General features: G+C 33.5%; 1 protein-coding gene across 18 annotated transcripts in view; it reads left to right on the top strand.

Moving 5' to 3' along the window:
* Positions 1 to 21,373, top strand: part of LOC106881120 (rap guanine nucleotide exchange factor 6) — a 453,933-nt gene that overhangs the window by 157,527 nt on the left and 275,033 nt on the right. For all 18 annotated transcript variants that reach the window (XM_052966986.1, XM_052966968.1, XM_052966966.1 and 15 more), the window contains exon 4: positions 6,394 to 6,477. In XM_052966986.1, the coding sequence (XP_052822946.1) occupies positions 6,394 to 6,477 (84 nt within the window). The remainder of the gene's footprint in view (positions 1 to 6,393; positions 6,478 to 21,373) is intronic.

Raw genomic sequence — 21,373 nt, 5'->3', positions numbered from 1 at the left:
AGTCCTCAGTAGGAGAATATCAACATAGTTATTTATCTTTATTTTATTATTTTACTTATTTCATGTGGCCATGTTTGCCTTGAAATGTTTAGTTGATCAAATTGATTCCTGTATTTATTTATATATCTTTATGTCTTGTACCTTTTCTGCTAGTCTCTTTTTTGGTGAACCACTAATTATGAGAATGTAAACAAACCAACAACAGTTGTCAAGCAGTGGGGGACAAGCATAAATACACACACCCACACTTAATGGACATTGTTACTGTCTACTTAATTCATTCACAAGGCATTGATTGGCCTGGGACTATAATGGAAGACACCTGCCCAAGGTGCTGTACAGTGGTACTGAACCAGAAACCACATGGTTGTGAAGCAAATTTCTTGCTAATGTAGCCAAATCTTAACCTGTTAAATGCAAAGATTTCCTGAAAGATTGGTGGTGGTGGTGGTGGGAGGGAAAAGGAGTGAAACAGTAAACTGCAATTCTCCAACTCTTCTATTTTCTATAGCTTAGTGTTCTATGCAACAGTTTAACTAATGTCAATATAAGTTTTAACAAAAAAAAAAAAGTGATAAGTGTTTAAAAAGATAAATGCTGGGTACTTGTGAAGACAATAGATTTGAATGAGTTCTTCCAAATAATCCAAGAATAAAAGGTATTTGTGTGAATGATGAATAAATCAATCAATTTACACTGCTGGACATCATCAGGAAAAGTACTTTAATATCTTGAAATATAGAAGCTGAAAGCTCTGTCACTACTTTCTGAAGTTAAAATAGGAAGTTTTGATCTGTGTAAAGGGTTACTAAACGTTTTGTATGAATGAGATTAGGTTAGCAATTGGGAAACATTTATATGGCATTAATAGCATTCTGAATAATATTTCTTAATCAATATTAATATTGCGAAATTTTTTTATAACAGCCCTTGACACTTTCATAATTGAGTAGATTGAAATATGATCAAGTGCACCATTCTGAACATATAACTTATTGATTTTTTTTTTATTTACTGATGCCAATAAAGAAACAAAGAATTACATATATATATATATATATATATATATATATATGCAGCTTGAAGGTAATCAAGTGATGAATACAGATATTACAATGAGTTAAAGACAAAAATCTGTACATGCTTATTATTTTCCTGAGACAAAAATAGCAATTGCAGCAAATATTATAGAAATGCTTATTGAAATATTCAGCAGAATTCTCGTACTCTATGTCCTTAAGAAACAAAGTAGATTTGATGATATTATGAATTTAAGCTGGAAATAGAACTTCACGTTGGTTTGGGTGATATCTGAAGAATTATAGATATATACAACTTCACTATGTAACTGATGCATTCAGTCTCTGTTTTGAAAATGATTTCAAATCTGGGGGAATTAGGTTTTAAATTATTTTTAGTTTTCATATTGCATATGAATAAGATTGTTTCAAATGTCAAAGTAATTAGGAAAGAGAGGAAAATTCAAATTGTTATTGTTGTTTTATAAGTAAAAGCTTCACTAAGTAAAGACGCTATTAATTTTGATATATGTTACATAACAATTTCTTCAAATGTCTGAATAAATTTATTGTTAGCAGCTGTTTTCCTTCACCTGACACTGATTTCAAGAGTATTTTTGGCTTATGGAATAGTTATATTTGTAAATGTTTCACATTAATTCCATTATCAGTTTTATAATTGGAAATATCATTGGAACACCATGTTTTCTAAATGTTATTAATGAGAGTTAGAGGGGTTTATTTTATTTCAATAAAGCCTGCATGATATTACTTTACTTGCATCATAGAAACCACATGCCTTTTACAGCAGTAGTAAATAACTTAGGTTCATTGATAAAAGGCAGAATTCATAGTGGTTCTGAGATACTTTTATCTATGATTGGAAACTAGCTATTTATATTAGTTATATAGCAGATTTTGGTTGTTTTCTGTGTAAATATAGTTACAAAAATAAACAAAAATAGAAAGCATATCATGTTTTTAGATATTGTAGAAGAGTGCTTGTTATTTGTGTTCTAAGATCTGACAATATTCAAAATTAAAATAGTTTAATAAATCTTCTCATAGACTTAGAGAGAATGGAGAAAGATATATTTCACCAAAGTGATACATCTATGCCTCCAAATTAAAATATCATAACTATAAGTACTGGCATGGTTGTATGGTTAAGAAGTTTCCTTTGCAAATTTGTGGGTCTGGGTTTGATCTCATTGTGCATGATCTTAGGCAAAGGCATGGCTATGTGGTAAGAAGTTTACTTTCCAACTGCATGGTTCCAGCTTCAGTCCTACTGTAGGGCAACTTGTATATCCTCAGGCCAACCAAAGCCTTGTGAGTGGATTTGGTAGACAGAAACTGAAAGAAGCCCATCATATAAATATCTACATGTGTGTGTCTTTGTATCTGTCTCTGACCACTGCTTGACAATTGGTGTTGTTGCGTTTATGTCCCTGTAACTTAGCAGTTCAGCAAAAGAGACAGATAGAATAGGTACCAAGCTTTTAAAAAGTAAGTACTAAGGTTGATTCATTCAACTAAAAATTCTTGAAATCAGTGCCCCAGCATGGCTGCTGTCTAATGACTGAAACAAGTAAAAGATAAAAGGTAGTCTTGAGTTACCCAATTACCTTGTGAGTGGAATTTCGTATGACAGTAAGGGTTTGGATGTTGTCGGTCTTTGTCTATCTGTCCATTCATTTATCCATAATTCATTCATTTGTCCATAATTCATTCATTTGTGTGTGTGTGTGTGTGTGTGTGTGTGTCTCTGCACATGTAAGAGTGTATCTATTGTTGATGCACATTGGTACCTCCCCCATCCCCACCCACAAATAATCTTTTTTAATATCTGTTCTGTGCCATGTTACAGACACTCCCTTGACGCTTTCTCCATCATAAATGTTTGCTTCCTTGCTGTCCATTGAATTTGATGATACGATAAAGCCTCTTCTCCATTAATTGTTTGTTTGATGACTAAATTCCAATCAATCCCTTTCATTTGTCAATTCCTTGATGAATATACATATTAAAGAGCAATGTCAATGGAGGAGGCAACTGTGTGGGTCACCAGAGAATCATAACTGCTACTACACCTAACATATATCCTCACAAGCAAGGAAACTACAGAAATGTCAGTATTCCATTGTTGCAGATGTGTGTGTGTGTGATACCCCAGCTGCCACAACAGCATTAACTACAAGCATTTTCTCTTCTTATATGGACCCTTGATACACATTACAAGAGATAGGTATGCAATGAAGCTTTATAGTCATAGTTGTGAAGGAGATAGATCCAGTGGTAGGGTAACTTAACATGAGTGGTACCTCCTCTCAGCTACAGGAAGCTGTCAAAAATCTAGTCTGTCAGTAACTGCCTTAACCCTTTAGCATTTAAATGAGGCATAATTAGCCAAAATATTCTGCATGTTTTATGTTCAAACTAGCCAGAGCTGGGGCCCCTCACTTTTGCCTTACAATGACATTCTAAAAATAAAGTCACATCATCAAAATCTTGAAGCTACAAGACAATTTGTGAATAAATAAGCAATACATTTGACAAAATAATGTGAATGCTAAAGCTGATCACTATAGCGTGTTTTTCATTCAAGCTGTACTCCTCTAATTGTTGTCTTCTTGGACTCAACAACATGGCATAGAGGCAGTGCAGATAGATTGCCCAAAACATGGCTAAAAGACCCTATCTATCTTTCTCCAAGACAGATGTTCTAAGAAGCACAAAGTGTCCATCATCCTGAAAGTAGTCTTACTGGAAGCTTATTCACCAAACTTAATATTTCTCGGTTTTCCTGTACTATTGCTAGATAATCCTTGACTATATACTAGGATTATAGGTTTTTCTTGACAGGTCTTATATTTGGTCTTCTGAGTTCCTAGCATCCCTCTTCACTAGGCTAGCTTGGTGGATATGTTGGTTTTGTTGCAGAATACTATGGGTGTATAGGATTGCATATTGCCAGTAACACACAAATTGACTTGACATTTCTGCTTAGAAATGTAACTTCTTAGTATTTACAGTATTTTATCAATTTTCATTGCTGCAGGCTTAAATATTTTAACCCAATTGCTTTAAGGTAGCAATTGAAAGTATACACTTGTATTTCATTTCATTGTTGAAATACTCTGAGATCAGCCTTACATTTCATTCCTCTTGGGTTGATAAAATATGGAAGTGAGCTGGTAGAATCATTAAAGGGTTCGATAATATACCTCAAGGTATTTCTTTAAACTCTTTACTTTCTGAGTTCAGTTCTTCTTGGGGTCAACTTTGCCTTTCATACCTCTGGAGTAGAAATAGAGTATCAGCTAAGTACAGGGGTTGATATTATTGGCTAAACCCTTCCCCTTACAATTCTGGATTTGTGTCTAAATCAGAAACAGTCATTATTACAATATTTATGATTATTATTTTGTGGAGTTAGATCAATGTATAAAAAACATAAAATAAGCTTTGAGAATTTTTTGATTGAGAGTTCATTTTGAAATTTGTATCAGTTTGTAGGGAATAACAAAATTCTTTTGTAAATTGTGGTAATAACTGGGGTACTCACCGACTGTGATTTAGGAGCTGCTATGTTGAGTTACTCGCTCTAAGTAAAAATCTGTTGATCCTACATATTTTAACCCCTTAGCATTCAGATTATTCTGTCAAATGTAATGCTCTTTTATTCACATTGTTTTGAATTAATCATGCATTATCTTGTGCCTTCAAGAGTTTAATGATCTTGATGATCTGCTAGTTAACTTTTAGAATGACATTGTAGGGTTGGTGTGAAATGCTGAATCTGGCTGGTCTGACCATAAAGCAGGTAGAGTATTTGGATTGGATGGGGCTGGCTTAAATGTTAAAGGCACTACAAATATATTTTAAACAATCATTTCTGTTTCCTGCTTTGACAACATTTATCCTTTAAGCTATAAAAAGTATTGTAAACTATCATTTGTTTCCTGCTATGGCTAAAGCTATAGTATAAAAATATTTATATACAGTCATTTCTGTTTCCTGCTATGACTACATATATGTGTCTTACATATCTTAAAACTATTGTATAAAAATATTATGCACAGTCACTTCCATGTTTTGCTTTAACTGAATGCATTTTTTCTTCAGGATTTTTATAGTCAAATACATAAAAGCTTTTGATTTTATTCCTGATGTTAGGTTTACTAAATAAACTTACTAATTCTCTAAGACTGGTTTATAATTTAATAAGCTGCATATATTTATTTCTTGAGTCTTTTAAAAGTAACATTTTGTGGTTATGTTGAGTTGAAAATGTAGCCAGCTAAGTAAACAGGTGTAAAATTAATTGTAAGTATGTGTAATCTTTAAAGTAATAAGTATATTAAGTGCAGTAATTGCATTTAGAAAATTCAACAAAAATGACATCTAGATTCATAATTTGATGATATGGGATAACAATTTTATTAAGTATATCTTTCTAGTTGCCATTTATATTTTTGGATGCAAGACTAATTCATTTAACATCCACATCTCTGTGTTTGCATGGATTGGACAGAATTTGTTGAGCTAGATTTTCTATGATCAAATACCCTTCCTGTTTCCAACCCTCACCTCTTTCCAAGCAAGATAATATTTCCCCAATATTTAGACATGTTTTTCATGGAAGACTGGAAACAAACAACCTCACTTGTATGATGGCAATGTTTACTTATAACCATCACATGATATCTAGAAAAGGGGACACTCACTCACACACTTACACAATGGGCTTCTTTCAGTTTCCGTCTACCAAATTCACTCAGGTCTCATTAATAGAAGAAAACTAGCCCACTCAGTGGTTTTCAGCCTTTTTAATATCCGGGCCAAATCCAAAACCTGGTTTCTTTTAGGGGATCCACACCAAAAAAGTAAAACACAAGTCAATTAAAGAAAAAATTGTTATATTTAAAGAGGAGAAAATGTCGGGGTCTGCCAGAAGGATACTTGAGAGCTGCATGTGACCCTGGGATCCACAGTTGAGAACTGTTGCACTAGTCCAAAGTGCCCTGCAGTGAGATTGAATCTGAGCTCACAAAGCTTCTTAACTGTATAGCCACAACTTTGCCTATAAAATTTTGGAAAATTCTCTGGACTCTTGGAACAAATATTTATAGCATGTCAGTAAAATTATTATTTCATTTTAATCTTTTAAATAGCGAGCGAGAAAATAAAATAAAACAATAATTGTTTGAGAGAACTAACATGTTTTACAATAATCTACAAAAATGGAAACTAATGATTGTGGCACTCGAAATCTTTCAAATAATTGACATTTTTCTATTATCATCTTCAAATTTAAATTTTCTTTGTATGTTTTCTTCATAAAACTATTTATTCTTTTGTTCTTTTGCAGTCAGGGGGAATTAAGCACCTGTTGGTACATCTTGTTATCTGGATCAGTCTTTATTGAAGGTTCAATGTTTCTTCCAAGAAGCAGGTAAAGGATTTATTTCATTTATTTTTTTTTACAACGTAACCATTTTCTTTTCTTTCCATTTCTGTTTTTCTTTGTTGTCCCATGAAGTACTAAATTAAGACTTAGAAATCATGTTACTTCACAAAACTATAGCAATTTATGGATAACAATATTTACTGTTTATAAATTATATTTTATAGAAATTTCTAAGCATGCATATCTGGCATAAATTGGAAATGCACAAATGTGTTCTGTGCATGTTAAAACCAAAATAGAAGCAAATAGAGAACAGATGTGATGGATAGTGGCAGTTAAATAGTATCCAACTAATATGCACGAGATAACATCTAAGTTTCATATATATAAGTATATGCATATGTGTGTATGTGTGCTGGTGCATACAGGTGTGTGCGTGCACACAGACCGACTCGGACACACACACACAAACCTAATGTATATTCATATTTTTTGTGCTCTTTTGTCTTATTTTATATCTATATCTCGTTTCCTCTTCCTAGTCTGTCCTGGACTTTCTTCTTGTATCTAATGAAGGACTATGTCCAAAATGTTATACATACACCTACCTCGAGCAACATCCTAATAATAGTAACCGTGGACATCCATTGGACTTTTGTTGTTTTTTATTACTTGTATTCATTTGTGTGTGTGTGTGTGTGTGTGTGTGTGTGAGTGAGAGAGAGAGAGAGAGAGAGAGAGAGAGAGAGGGAGTCAGTGATTTAAAAATAAATACTGAATGTCATTTGATTTAAAGTCATGTGATTAAAAACTAAAATTGCCATGTAGCATTGATTGTATCCTGAGATCTTTAAACAAATCAATGTTTTCAATAACCAGTATCGAACAGTGAAATATCAGTTGCTAGTTGAAGTTTATTTTTATCGCTCTATATCAGAATCTTATATTGCAAGGAAAATGCCCAAGTGTTAAGCTAATATTTTGGAATTTACGTATATGTGCTGTTTTCTTTTCCATTTGCTATTTTCAGTTTTCTGATTAGAAAATGGAGCAGTTATACATTTTATCAATTAGAAGAAATTATTATTGCCAAACATAATTCCAGATAGAGGGGCCTTGTTCAAGGTTATTAATGTAATTTTATAACAGAGTGTTTATCAAAGTAAAATAATAATCATATGTGGCTCATTATATCATTCCATGGTCTTAACTGAATGACCAAGTAAAACTGCAAAGCATGACATAAAAAAGAGGAAAAAATCAACTCTTAAAAGGCAGCCATGTTAAATAGTCTCCATCATGTAACCATTGAGCTGAATCTCATGACATTGTTATGAAAAAACACTATGGCACTAAAACGATGATACTACAACACTTTTCAATACTTTTAAGTATTCAGATAAGCTGTAAGTTCATGTTTCTGAAAGGGAGGTGGGGTGATAGTGATGGTGGTGGTGGTGGTGGTGGTGGTGGTGGGGTTGCTTTCTGTTTTTTTTTCTGGTGTGTGTGTGGTGGGGGGGCTAGCCAGAAAAAGAGGGCCACATCCATGACACTTTTTAGGGACCTCTGAGATGTTTGGGATTAAGGGAGGAAGTTGTTCTCTGACCAGAGACTTAACTCATATGCTTATAACAGTGAATTTGATTAAAAACATCCAAGTGCCGAGTGGGTAGTGTTAAACCAAATGATGCATTAAGTCTCCCAAGCAAGAATAGAAACAGCCTCTCTGACAGGCTTCCTCGCACCCCCTGTCTAGCAAACTTCATTCGCAAGGCCTTGGTCAACTGTATGTCCTTTCAGAAGATGCTTGCCCAAAATGCTGTGCAATAAGATGGAACCTAAAGCCGTGCAGGTATGAAGCAGACTTTTCCACCACTCAACCATATCTGTGCCACTCCATTGGTGGGGATATTTCTTACTCTGAATATCAACTCTGTGTTTTATAAACAGATCTAAGTGAGAATTCAATTTCGAATCAGATGGTCAATACAAAGATATGAATATCTCGATAAAAATTCTACTACCAGCAACTAATACAATAACAGAGTCCCTGCAAATCATGTTTTCATATGCTGCAATAGAATCCTATACAATCTAAAATTAGAGTTTATAAAGAACTCTTCTTTTGCATACGGAGGAAGATTTTTGAATACTGAGTAAATAGTAATATCTACATATTCTAAATAATGGTATTAGAAAACAAGAAAAAAGTCGAGGTTGTATGAAAATTTCTAATTTTGTTGAATACAAACATGCTTATAGAAAAAAAAAAGAATGTTTTGGTCAAATTGAGATATAAAATCATGCTTCCTCTTATATTTGTGTTTAATATCATAAGAAAAAAAAAGCAAAAACAAAAAAACCCAACATTATCATGTACTTCTAGATAGAAAAGAATATTATTTGCTTATATTTTATTTGCTATATAATATACTACAAAATGTATGAATAAGAGTCAATGAGAGAGATAGTTTGAGAGATAGATTGAGAGATAAAGAGAATGATAGAGCTAGAAAGATGTAGCTGAATAAGGAAGAAAAACCAGAAAGGAGTGAGAAGTGTCCATTTTTCCCAATGCACACTTCATAGTCATATAAATCTAATTGTGTCCTGTCCAGTGTGATGAGGTCAAAGAATCCCAAGAATCTTGAATTGCAATGATGCCAACTTGCCTGTTAAGAATGCAGGAATGTTCTATTCTTTGAGAAAGTACAGGATTTTCCTGAAACTTTCAAGGCTATTATCGTTTTCATTATTAACTGAAGATGAGTGTAAACTGAAAGAGTCACAAGTTAGATATTTTCTTATCTGGGCATGTAAGACTGTATATATAGCCAGACAGATCAATAGAGAAGCAGTAGTGGAAAGTATGAAAGTATGAACGCTGGAGGATAACAATTTTGTTTTTATTAAATTATCATATAGGCGCAGGAGTGGCTGTGTGGTAAGTAGCTTGCTTACCAACCACATGGTTCTGGGTTCAGTCCCACTGCGTGGCACCTTGGGCAAGTGTCTTCTACTATAGCCTCTGGCCGGCCAACGCCTTGTGAGTGGATTTGGTAGACGGAAACTGAAAGAAGCTCGTCGTATATATGTATATTTATTTATATATGTATGTGTGTGTATATGTTTGTGTGTCTGTGTTTGTCCCCCCAGCTTCGCTTGACAACCGATGCTGGTGTGTTTACGTCCCTGTAACTTGGCGGTTCGGCAAAAGAGACCGATAGAATAAGTACTAGGCTTACAAAGAATAAGTCCTGGGGTTGATTTGTTCGACTAAAAAGGCAATGCTCCAGTATGGCCACAGTCAAATGACTGAAACAAATAAAAGAGTAAAAAGAATAATAACATGAATCTTTCAATGCTTGTAGATATTACATAACTTCTTCATTTGAGGTAGTGATACAGTGTTACACCTTATGCATTTTTTATTATTTATCTTAGCTTACTGGCAATATTTGTTTTAATGAGCTATTCAGTGACAAAGGTTAAATCAACCCTAAAAAGATTCAGACTTTAAATTTCACAGAGACTGGTTATTGTTTGGACACTAAACACTTTGTTTTTTGGACATTAACGCTTTAATATTCAGGTTATTCGGTCAAATGTAATGCATGTTTATTCACATTGTTTTAAATCAATCATGCACTATCTTGGACTTTTGAGATTTCGATGAAGTGATTGCTTATTTTTAAAATTATATTGTTGGATAGGTGTGAGAATTTTGGTCTGGCTGCTTTGAACGTAAAACAGGTAGAATATTTGGGTCAGATATGGCTGGTTTAAATGCTTGAGGGTTAAAGCACTTTATTGTTGCGATATCCTCTAGGCTTGAGAAAAACATCAAAGTGAAATGGTAATTAGAAACTTTAATATCATTTGGAAGAGTAAAATGATATTTCCCTAATTTTTTTTCTTACTCTTAAAGTAAACTGGAAATGGTGAATTAAATGTCAGTGTTTGCTCTCAATCTAAATTGCTTTCACAATATTCCACATTACCGATATGGTTTCTGTATTAGACACATTTCAGTAACAACACCAGTTTCCTTTTTCCTTGCAACTCAATGCCGAACATGTTTATGAAAGTATACATAAATATATAGAGCTTATGTCAAGCTGTCTAACTGAAAGGCACCAATATTTGATGAGGTAGCATTAATAGAACATCTAATCACATAAATGAGGTGCCTGCTTCTTTCTAATCCATTTTCTTTCTGCTTTCCATTTTTCTCTAAACTTTCATGGGTCTGACAGTTTTATAAATTTTAATATTTTGTACTATTAAAATGATAATGTTTTTACTGGATGTCTAAAATGGGAGTAATCTTTTCTTTTTGATTATGTTAAAATAATGTTGGAATATGGAGCATGCTGTTTCTAGTCCATATGAAAATAATGTACATGTTGTATGTCACAATTTAAGTTTATGACCTGTTACCATGTGAAATCTACTTCTACAGTGAACAACACTAGTTTTCTATCCTCTAAACTTTCAAACTTGAGGCTATCATGTATTTTATACTTGCATTCTGTCCCAACTAAATTAATATTCCTACAAAAATCATCCTTATTTTGTGTCTGGTTTTAAAACTCTCTTTCCTTGCCTTTTTGTTTTGACATAATATCAAGTTGTTTTTTTTTTTTAAATACCCCTGTCCTTTTTTTTTTGTGTTGGCATATCTTTTCTATGACTAGGAAATTGTATTATTCTCTTCTGTTAATGGCCACAGGGGAGATGTGTCATACTTGGCAAGCTATTTGAGCCTCTGCCTCTAGTGAAAATCTGTTATTGGCTATATTTCTGTAATTTTATCTCGATGGATGGCTGTCATGATATATGACTCTAATCAAGATCACATTCCACTTGTATTACTTGAAGAGTACTAAGTAGTATATAACAGTATTATTGCAGTTTCACATGTACTCGTAGTTTGAAATAACTAAACACAAAACCTCAGTAAACAGGTTCTAGTTTTCTTTGAGGTACAAGACACATTCCAAAGATTGGACAGTTTATAACAGAACTGAATGAAAATGCATGTACTGGTTTGCAATTTCCATATTGATTATCGTTCTCATTCCAGTGGCATCTTTTCTCATTTCTGATATTGCACTTGGTTTTGTATGTGAATGAATGTTTCATTTTGCATGGATGTGTGATCAAAAACTCATGTGAATGCTTGTGTTTTCATAGTTATTTTATACTGGAATTTGTATTTATTATTTGTTTACACTTATATACATACATGTATGTGTAAGTGTATGTCTGTGTGCATACACATTTATATATATGTATATATGTAATATGTGTGTATTTATGTGTATATATGTGTGTGAATATATATATATATATATATATATATATATATATATATATATATATATTTAATGTATGAATGTATGTATGTATGTGTTTGTGTGCATGTACACACACACACACACACACACACACACACACGCAAAATCATTATTTTACGTCCACTTTCCATGCTGACAATGAGTTAAACTGTTCAATAGGTTTCAGTGAGTTGAGGGATCATGTCTTGTTGTAGTATCTCATTTATGACATGATTTCTGTGGCTGGATGGGGAAGGAGAGATATTTAATGTACATAGATTGAGTGTCTTCCTTTCATTTATGGGTGGTATGTTACAATGAGTAAAAGATATGAAGGTATATGAAAGGATGGTGTACAAAATGGTAGGAGGATCTGAGGGTATAGAATAGCCAGTAGACAGAGGGATATGCATATACTATCTCACTTTTTCAATTAGTATTTCTTCAAGTTTATGAGGGAGATCAGGACTTCTATGGCAATATTTTGTACCAGTTGATGCAATCCCTTGTCATCTTCTTCATTAGATGTTACATCTTGAAATCGTTTTCATCACCTCATCCCATGTCTTCTTCAGTTTCCCTCTTTCACAGGTACCATTCATTTTGAATACTTATCACTTGATTATGCAGCTGTCATCCTCTATTTGCATTGGATGCTCATAAAATTGCGGTGTCCTCTCTTGCATGATACATCTGATCCTCTTATATCCAGTTTGTCTCTTAGTTCATTCATACTTAGATGTTCATGGACATTGGCATGACACATCAAGTCAAGCATACTCATTTCTCTCTAGTTTTTATTTTCTCTTGACACTTAAGGCCCACATCTTGCTGCTGTGCAACAGTGCCCTTTGCACACAAGCATCATATGATCTGCCTTTGACTAAAGGAGGATAAATTCTTCAGTTCCACTGTGCAGTACACTGGGCAAGTGTTTTCTACTATAGCCCTTCAATGACCAAAGACTTGATTGTGAATTTGGTTGACAGAAACTGTATGTGTAAGGCAGCAAGCTGGCAGAAACGTTAGCACGCACGGGTGAAATGCTTAGCGGTATTTCATCTGCCACTACGTTCTGAGTTCAAATTCCGCCGAGGTTGACTTTGCCTTTCATCCTTTCGGGATCGATAAATTAAGTACCAGTTATGCACTGGGGTCGATGTAATCGACTTAATCCATTTGTCTGTCCTTGTTTGTCCCCTCTGTGTTTAGCCCCTTGTAAGCAATAAAGAAATAAGAAACTGTATGCGTGTATCTTGACAGCATGTACTAATTCTAAACAAATTTGGCTGTCATAGCAGCTTACATGTTTCTTTGCAAAATTTTTTGTAAACATGTCTGGTCTAGAGGTAGGTGAGGGTTAGGGACAAGAAGAATAAGAGTATCTGGCTATAGAAAATTCTGCCTCAATGAATCTCCTCTGATCCATGCAAGCATGGGAAAGTGAATGTTGAACTGAGAATAATGATGTATATGTGCATGTAAATATGTATGTGTATGTATATATGTGTATGTATATATGGATGTGTATGTATGTATATATAAATGTGTGTGTGTGCATGAATATATATATATATATATATATATATATATATATATATATATATATATATATAACGTATATATGTAGAAATGGATATATATATATATATATATATATATGTGTATATGTGTATATGTACATGTGTGTTTATATATATAGGCGCACATGCACACACACACAGACACACACATGTGTATGTATACATACCATACTGATATATGTATGTGCATTCAGGCAAGCATTGATTTCAGTGCATACGTATGCACTTGTCTATATTTTGATCAGTTACAGTTACACAAATGCCAAACTGAATAACTCTAGTGTATTGTATTTCTGAATGGCACTGAAGATATATATTCAAGAAGAGGATGATTAATAAATCTCCCGAGAGTCAAAAATACTTGAGACAAAGCTTATGTTACTCTATGATGGTTTGTGATCAATTCACTATTAATGTATCTCTTGCTATTCATGCTGATTTTGAATTCTGTGTTTCTATTGCTTTCTACAACAGATGCAACTTTCCAATACTTTTGGATGCTGCCTTTGTATCAAAAATTTCATTTGATCCATTCTAAAAGAAAGCTTTTTCTTTACATTGTTTTTGGCATATGTGGTTTTTTTTCTTGTTTTTTTTTTCTTTTTTTTCTCCTGTTCTTAAAGTATCATTACCTTGGTTGCTTAGTAACTAGCTGGTCTCTTCCAGCTGTTACTGGAGCCATTGACCTACATAGGTTTGGTTTGACAGTTCTGCTGACTTTCTGCACTGTCTTCAAAGTACCAGTTGCTATTGTTCTGTGTCCAATAACTAAAACTACTAGTGTTCTAAGAGAGAGGGAGAGAGAGAGAGAGAGAGTGAATGAGTGAGACTAGGAATGATTATTAGAACAAATAGAAAGAGGCAGATTTAGATTGTAGTAGGAGGAAAGGCAGGAAGAGTTGCAGCATACGGATACTAGTTAAAACTAGGAGGGTATGTACGAGTTGATATAGACAGTGAAGGAATTAGGGTTGGAGTGGCGGTGCAATGCATCAATAGAGATAACAGAGAGATATTCAGACTTTATAGGCTGTCATAGAAAGTGCTGGAATGCAGAGACATCAATGATAACAGGTGCAGCATGTGTATTTATGCATGGTGGCGGAGGAGAACGATATAAGAAAAGAAGAGGTGGGGGGATATCAATAGAGAGAATGAGATAAAAGTCAGTGATAAATATTTCAAAGGAGTAATAGTGAAAATGTAGAAACTAATAGAAGCAAGGGGGGGGGGGAAGGAAGGTAGACTGAGATAGAAATAAGAGGGAAAAAATGGTGGGGGGGGGAAGCGAGAGGATGTAGTAGATATCAGATGTATTAGGTGCGTAAGAGAAGTAGTAGGATTTGTTGTGTGTATGTGTGTTTGTAGAAATAAGAGCCATGCACTGAAGGTATAGTCTGATAGAAATGGCGGGAAGATACGGGAAATTTATATCAATAAACAGACAATAAGAAATATATAGATACCAATTGAAAGTATATGCAATTAACTCATGCATGAAGAACAGCTCTGTGCAAAGTGTATATAATGTTTAGCAACAAGCATTTCAGATACAAATCAAACAAAGCATTGACTCTGCCTTTCTTTGTTAAACCTGTTAATTATATAAAATTTATTTAAAATTTATTTAAAACATCTACAATAGATTTCAGTTCCATATCTTTCATTTATTTATTGATTCATTCATTTGTATGTTTGTTCTTATCATGCTGGCATTGGTTAAATAAATATGTGATTCAGGTGAGAGTAGAAGACGTTTGCTCAAAGTGGTACAGAGTAAGACTGAACCCAAGACCATGTGGTGGAGAAGCAAACTTCTTATTCACACAGCTAGGCTTGTATTTTTCTGTGTGTGTGTGTTCTATATATGAATACACATATGTATAAATGTGTGCTTGTGTATATATGTGTGCTTGTATGTATGTCTGTGTGTATGTATATATACATGTGTGTATATATGTGTGTGTGAGTATGTATAGATATATATGTGTATGTATATATATATATATATATATATATATATATATATATATATATATATTTATATATGTATGAATATATGTGTGTGTGTGTGTATATATATGTATATATGTGTGTGTGTTTATATACATGTGTATGCATATATATTTATATATCTATATATATATCTATATATATACACATGTGTGTGTATATGTATATATATATATATATATATATAGATATACATACATGTATATATATATGTATGTATATATATATATATATATATATATATATATATATATATATATATATATATATAAACACACATATACATGTGTGTATGTATGTGTGTGTGTATATATATGCATATATATATGTGTATATACATACATGTGTATGTATATGTATATATACACACATATATACACGTGTGCATGTGTGTATATATATATATATATATATATATATATATATATACATATGTATGCATTTGTGTGTATATATGTATATATATGAATACATGTATAAATGCAGGTACATGTGTGCATGTCTTCATATTTATATATCTATGTGTGTATATGCATGCATAAACACCTATATCATATTCATATACATGTATTTATACACTTACACTCACATATATACACTTACATACACTCACGGAGACATGCATACTTTTGGATAGTTATTATTTTTATGTGCATTTACATATATTTTTGAATCTCTGTATTTGGAAATGTTTTTATATCTTAAGTATATGTTTGTGAATAATCAAATGAAGTGTGAAAAGACTTTAAAAGATCAGCATGTTGTATTATAGAATATGGAAAGCGTTTGTTTATCTGTTCTTTTCCATCCATTTTAAAAATTGACATCACATTTTACCTTAGGCTTAAGCCTAAATTAAATTAAGAACACATGAAAAATCTTCTCCTAGTATCATTATTTTCCACTTTATTTGGAAAAAAAATATATATATTGAATGCATTTTAAGCGTCAGTAGTAGACTTATGGAAATAAATATAAGAATTTCTTTCTGTCTTTTGCACCTAGTGAACTATTGAGGTGTACTGTTGTTGTTTAAGATGAGGTTTAATAGCAGGCAGCATTTTTACAAATGCTATATATATTGTTATTGATATATCATGTTGTTTCTTGTATTGTGCATTAACCTCATTAAACAATGCCTGTTATGAAAATAAAGATCATGAACCTTAAAGGAATTATTATTATTATTATTAAGGTCTCCTTTAAACTGGATATTCACTGTGTGTGTGTGTGTGTGTGTGTGTGTGTGTGTGTGTGTTGTTTGTACATACATCTGTGTGCACTTATTTCATGACTCATAGCGCTGTTGTTTTCGGTTTTCCACTTATTATGTTCAGATTATGAGTGCCATTCTCCTTATTTTTATGCACTTTTCTGATCTCTTTTGTCATCTCTTTATGTTGCTGTGTGTATGTGTGTGTGTGTGTGTGTGTGTGTGTGTGTGCGTGCATGTGTGCGTGTGCGTGCGTGTGTACTTTTATTATATCTAATTGTTTATATAAAGTTGTATTTTCAAATTAATGAATATTTACATTTGTTGCTCTCTTCATTTTCTTGTAGCTGTTTTATAGCTGTGTACAATATCAAAACATGTTTATATGGATCTCTATATTTATTTATTTATATATATGTGGTTGTATGGTTAAAGTAAACACAGATATCACTGTGCAGAGAAGGTAAGCATGTGTATGGCTGTGTACTTGAGAAAGAATTTCACTTCATAATCACATGATTTTAGGCTCAGTCCATTTGTGTGTGACATCGTGGGTAAGTGTTTTCTACTGTAGCCTTGAGTCAACCTTATGAGTAAAATTTGGTAGATGGAAACTGAATGGAAGCCTGCCATATATAAGTATATATATGTGTGCATAGATCTCCAATTCTAGATTAGTAGCTATGATACACTGAGAAAGGATGGAGATTTATCAAATCTAAAATAAAGTAAAACTGTCTATATAGATGCTTATTTAAATTGGCATCTATTATACCCAAATGAAATGCTCACTAAAATACTGGCTCTTGTGCGGGTGGCACATAAAATACACCATTTTGAGAGTGGCCGTTGCCAGTACCGCCTGACTGGCCTTCATGCGGGTGACACGTAAAAGCATCCACTACACTTCTCTGAGTGGTTGGCGTTAGGAAGGGCATCCAGCTGTAGAAACTCTGCCAAATCAGATTGGAGCCTGGTGTAGCCTTCGGGTTCCACCAGTCCTCAGTCAAATCGTCCAACCCATGCTAGCATGGAAAGCGGACGTTAAACGATGAACAATGATGACAAAGCATTGGCCAAACAAAGATATTCCTTTGTTTGTTTAATATTCATTTTTTTCTCCATGATGGCATGAGTTGGACAAGGATGTATTTGAGGCAAGATTTTATGACTGACTGCTCTTCCTGGCTGGTCTTCCTTTACCTGCTTTTTAAGTAAGGAATTTCTCATTCCACAGGTCTTCAAATGTGACTGGTCATAATGTAAACATGTCACTATTTTGCTCAAATTAACCTGTAGCATGTTAACATTCTGCGTGTGTGGTGCATGGTTAAGGTGTTGCACTCACAATGTGCTGTACAGTGGGTTTCAACCAAAATCCACATGACTGTGAACCAAACTTCTTAACTACACAACCATCTCAGTTTCTATGATGATGAAATATTTTAAAAGTTTTCCTTTTCCTGAAAGTGTATAACATAAACAAATACTACATTACTTTAATTCAAAATAAAGATTACCCTTTTTTCTAGATAAGCCACTACAAGTTCAAAATTTTCATTGTTTTTTTTTTTGTTTTTTTGTTTCTAAGGTGGTATATTTTTAGAGTACTTGGCTGGATACTTTTAATGAAGTATTTAAGCTGATGGCTGAAGGTTGCTCTCATGATATATAGTGGGAGATACAAAATAATTAGCCCCCGATATCAGATTTCACTGATGGTAGATTAGAATGATAATAATCTTGACTCTTAGGATAAAAATCAAAATAAGATATATATTTATAGTAGTTATTGCTTGCCAACATTGAAAAATGCTATTTTACGGTCCTAGAAAATGTGTCTACTTTCAAGCTTATGTTCCAAGCCACTAAATATTAGTTATTTTATTTTATATTGGGGCTTTCATTGATTGACTTTCACCTGTTACTGCCAATGTCTTCAAAGATTCCACCCTTGTATTAAGGTGCAGGACTGGCTATGTGGTTAAGACATTAAACTGCTCCCCAACCTTGTGCAAGTGTCTTCTTCTATAGACCCTGACTTGTGAATGAATTTACTTGCTAGCAACTTGAAGAATCCTTTTATATATATGTATGTACATGTGTGTGTGTATGTTTCTCCTTATTTTGACTTCATGTGCTAATTGTAAACAAGCGTCACCATCATACAAGTGGTGTTGTTTCCAATCTTCTGTGAGATCATGTGCAGCCATAGGGAACAAGTGAAGGTTGGCAACAGAAAGGTTATTCAGTTGTAGAAAATATGCCTCAACAAGTCTGAAACATGAAAAATGGGGTGTTAAAATGATGATACTATTCATATGGTCGTGGTTTTATTTGATTCCAGTGATTTCAGTATATTATTGGTACACATTTTATTGAGTCTTGAGAATTTGCAAAGAAAATCACCTTCAGCAGGGCTTAAACCAAGATAAGTAAAATATTAAACTAGAGCTGTAAAATATCTTTATCAGTTTATTAACATGGTGCTGAGATGTCCTTGTCTTGCAAGCCACTTGGTGACTCCATGGGTACTGGTGCCACATGAAAAGCACCTGTACTGGCATTAAATAAAAAGCACCTGTGCCAGAACCATGTACAAGCACCCAGTACACTCATAGTAACCATGTCAAAACAGATGATTGGGGCCTGGTGCAGCCCTCCACCTTGCCAGCTTCTGTCAAATCGTCCAAACCATGCCAGCATGGAAAACAGATGTTAAATGATGATAATGATCTAAACCAGTGGTTCTCAACCAGGGTCCATATAACCCTTAGGGGGTCTATACAAAATTTCGTTGCTAAAATTTGTGTAATAAATTGGTCTTACTTCTACAATATACAAAATATTTTAACAATTTTTTTTCAATACAATTCCTTATAATATTTAACCATCGTCGTCGTCGTCGTTTAACGTCCTCTTTCCATGCTAGCATGGGTTGGACGATTTGACTGAGGACTGGTGAAACCAGATGGCTACACCAGGCTCCAATCTGATTTGGCAGAGTTTCTACAGCTGGATGCCCTTCCTAATGCCAACCACTCAGAGAGTGTAGTGGGTGCTTTTACGTGTCACCCGCACGAAGGCCAGTCAGGCGGTACTGGCAACGGCCATGCTCAAAATGGTGCATTTCATGTGCCACCCACACAAGAGCCAGTCCAGGGGCACTGGCAACGATCTCGCTCGAAAAAAAAAAACAAAAAAAAACATAAAAATATAATTCAATTTTTGAAATATCGAATGGCTATGAGAGTCTGCCCTAGTAAAATATGAATCCAAAGAGATCCAAAAGCAAAAAATGGTTGAGAATCACTAATCTAAACCATCCATATTATAATGATGAGAGAGATTTCTTCTTAACTTTTTAGCATTGAATCTTTTACTAAGTAAATGTATTCTCTTGAATACATTGAATGAAGCTGAATATAAATTCTCAGTATTTGGACTTGAGTTAGGGATCAGCAATTGCATTTCTTATATCTTTTACTTGTTCCAATCATTGAACTGTGGCCGTGCTGGGGCATTGCCTTGAAGATTTTATTTGAAAGAACTGACCCCACTACTTACTTTCTTAAACCCAGGGACTCTTGTAGAAGACACCCGATTTGCCATGCATTGAGACTGATCCCCAAACCACGTGTTTGAGAAGCAAGCTTCTTGCCATACCACCACAGCAATGAAAGAGGTTTCTCTTTTTCTTTCTTAGATTATATGAAAAACATCTGACGTTAAAGAAATACGGAAGTAGAAAAAGCAAAATGTTTCAGTTACTAATGTTTTCAACATTGAAACATGAAGAAAAATATAAACATTTTCTTGGTTTTTTTTTCTTCCTGAAACCTGTGTTTAATGCAAATCAGTGGAGTTACTCATTAATTTTCGTTTTAAAGTTATTTCAGTTTCAGTATATTAATTAATAGATGATGCATTTGTGTAACAAAATCTCTGTATCAAACTGGGATTGAAGCTGGTGTCCATTTGCGTAACAGTCTAGTGTGAATGCTAATTTATACACATCATCAATGAAAAATGTAGAAATTAGATATGGAAGTAGGTAGTATCTGTTTGTCAAGCATATCAGTTGCTGGTTTTCTGTAACATTGTCAATATGGTTTATTGACATTTCTTCTTATTCTCAATGCTTTCTGTTGGAACAGAGAATATTTCCAGTCAGGCAAAGTTATCTGGGGAAATTGGAGATTAGCTATTTTAATTATGTATTTGTATATATATATATATATATATATATGTGTGTGTGTGTGTGTGTATGCACACTGATATGTATATATGTGTGCACACACTTTCTTTCATGTACAATACAGTAACTAATACTTGAAACTTAGGTACATGCTTGCTTTTATGTAGAACGGTATTCTCATCAATAAATAAAACTCACAACTCACTATATACCTACTCATGTATTTAAGTTTATTCTAACATATGTGCCTAAACTTAGACAACATAGTGACTCACACACACACACACACACACACACTTGGTCACACATACACTTCATAAATATGCACTTAACACATTTAGTTTTCTTCTTAAAGGCACATTTAAAATTACATTTGTGAGGGTATACTTTTGAATTTGTACTTAGTTTTACATGTACCGTAGCATATTTTGTATGCATAATTCACTATACACTAATGTATAAATTTTTACACACTCAGTGTTAATACAGGCATACAGATACAAACATTGAAATACACACGTTTTTACTGTTATATGGAATTTACTCTCTCTCTCTTTCTCTCTCTCTCTCTCTCTCTCTCTCTCTCTCTCTCTCT

Source organism: Octopus bimaculoides, chromosome 4 (assembly GCF_001194135.2).
Source record: "Octopus bimaculoides isolate UCB-OBI-ISO-001 chromosome 4, ASM119413v2, whole genome shotgun sequence".
Taxonomy (NCBI): Eukaryota; Metazoa; Mollusca; class Cephalopoda; order Octopoda; family Octopodidae; genus Octopus; species Octopus bimaculoides.
This window is presented reverse-complemented; position numbering and strand designations above follow the sequence as displayed.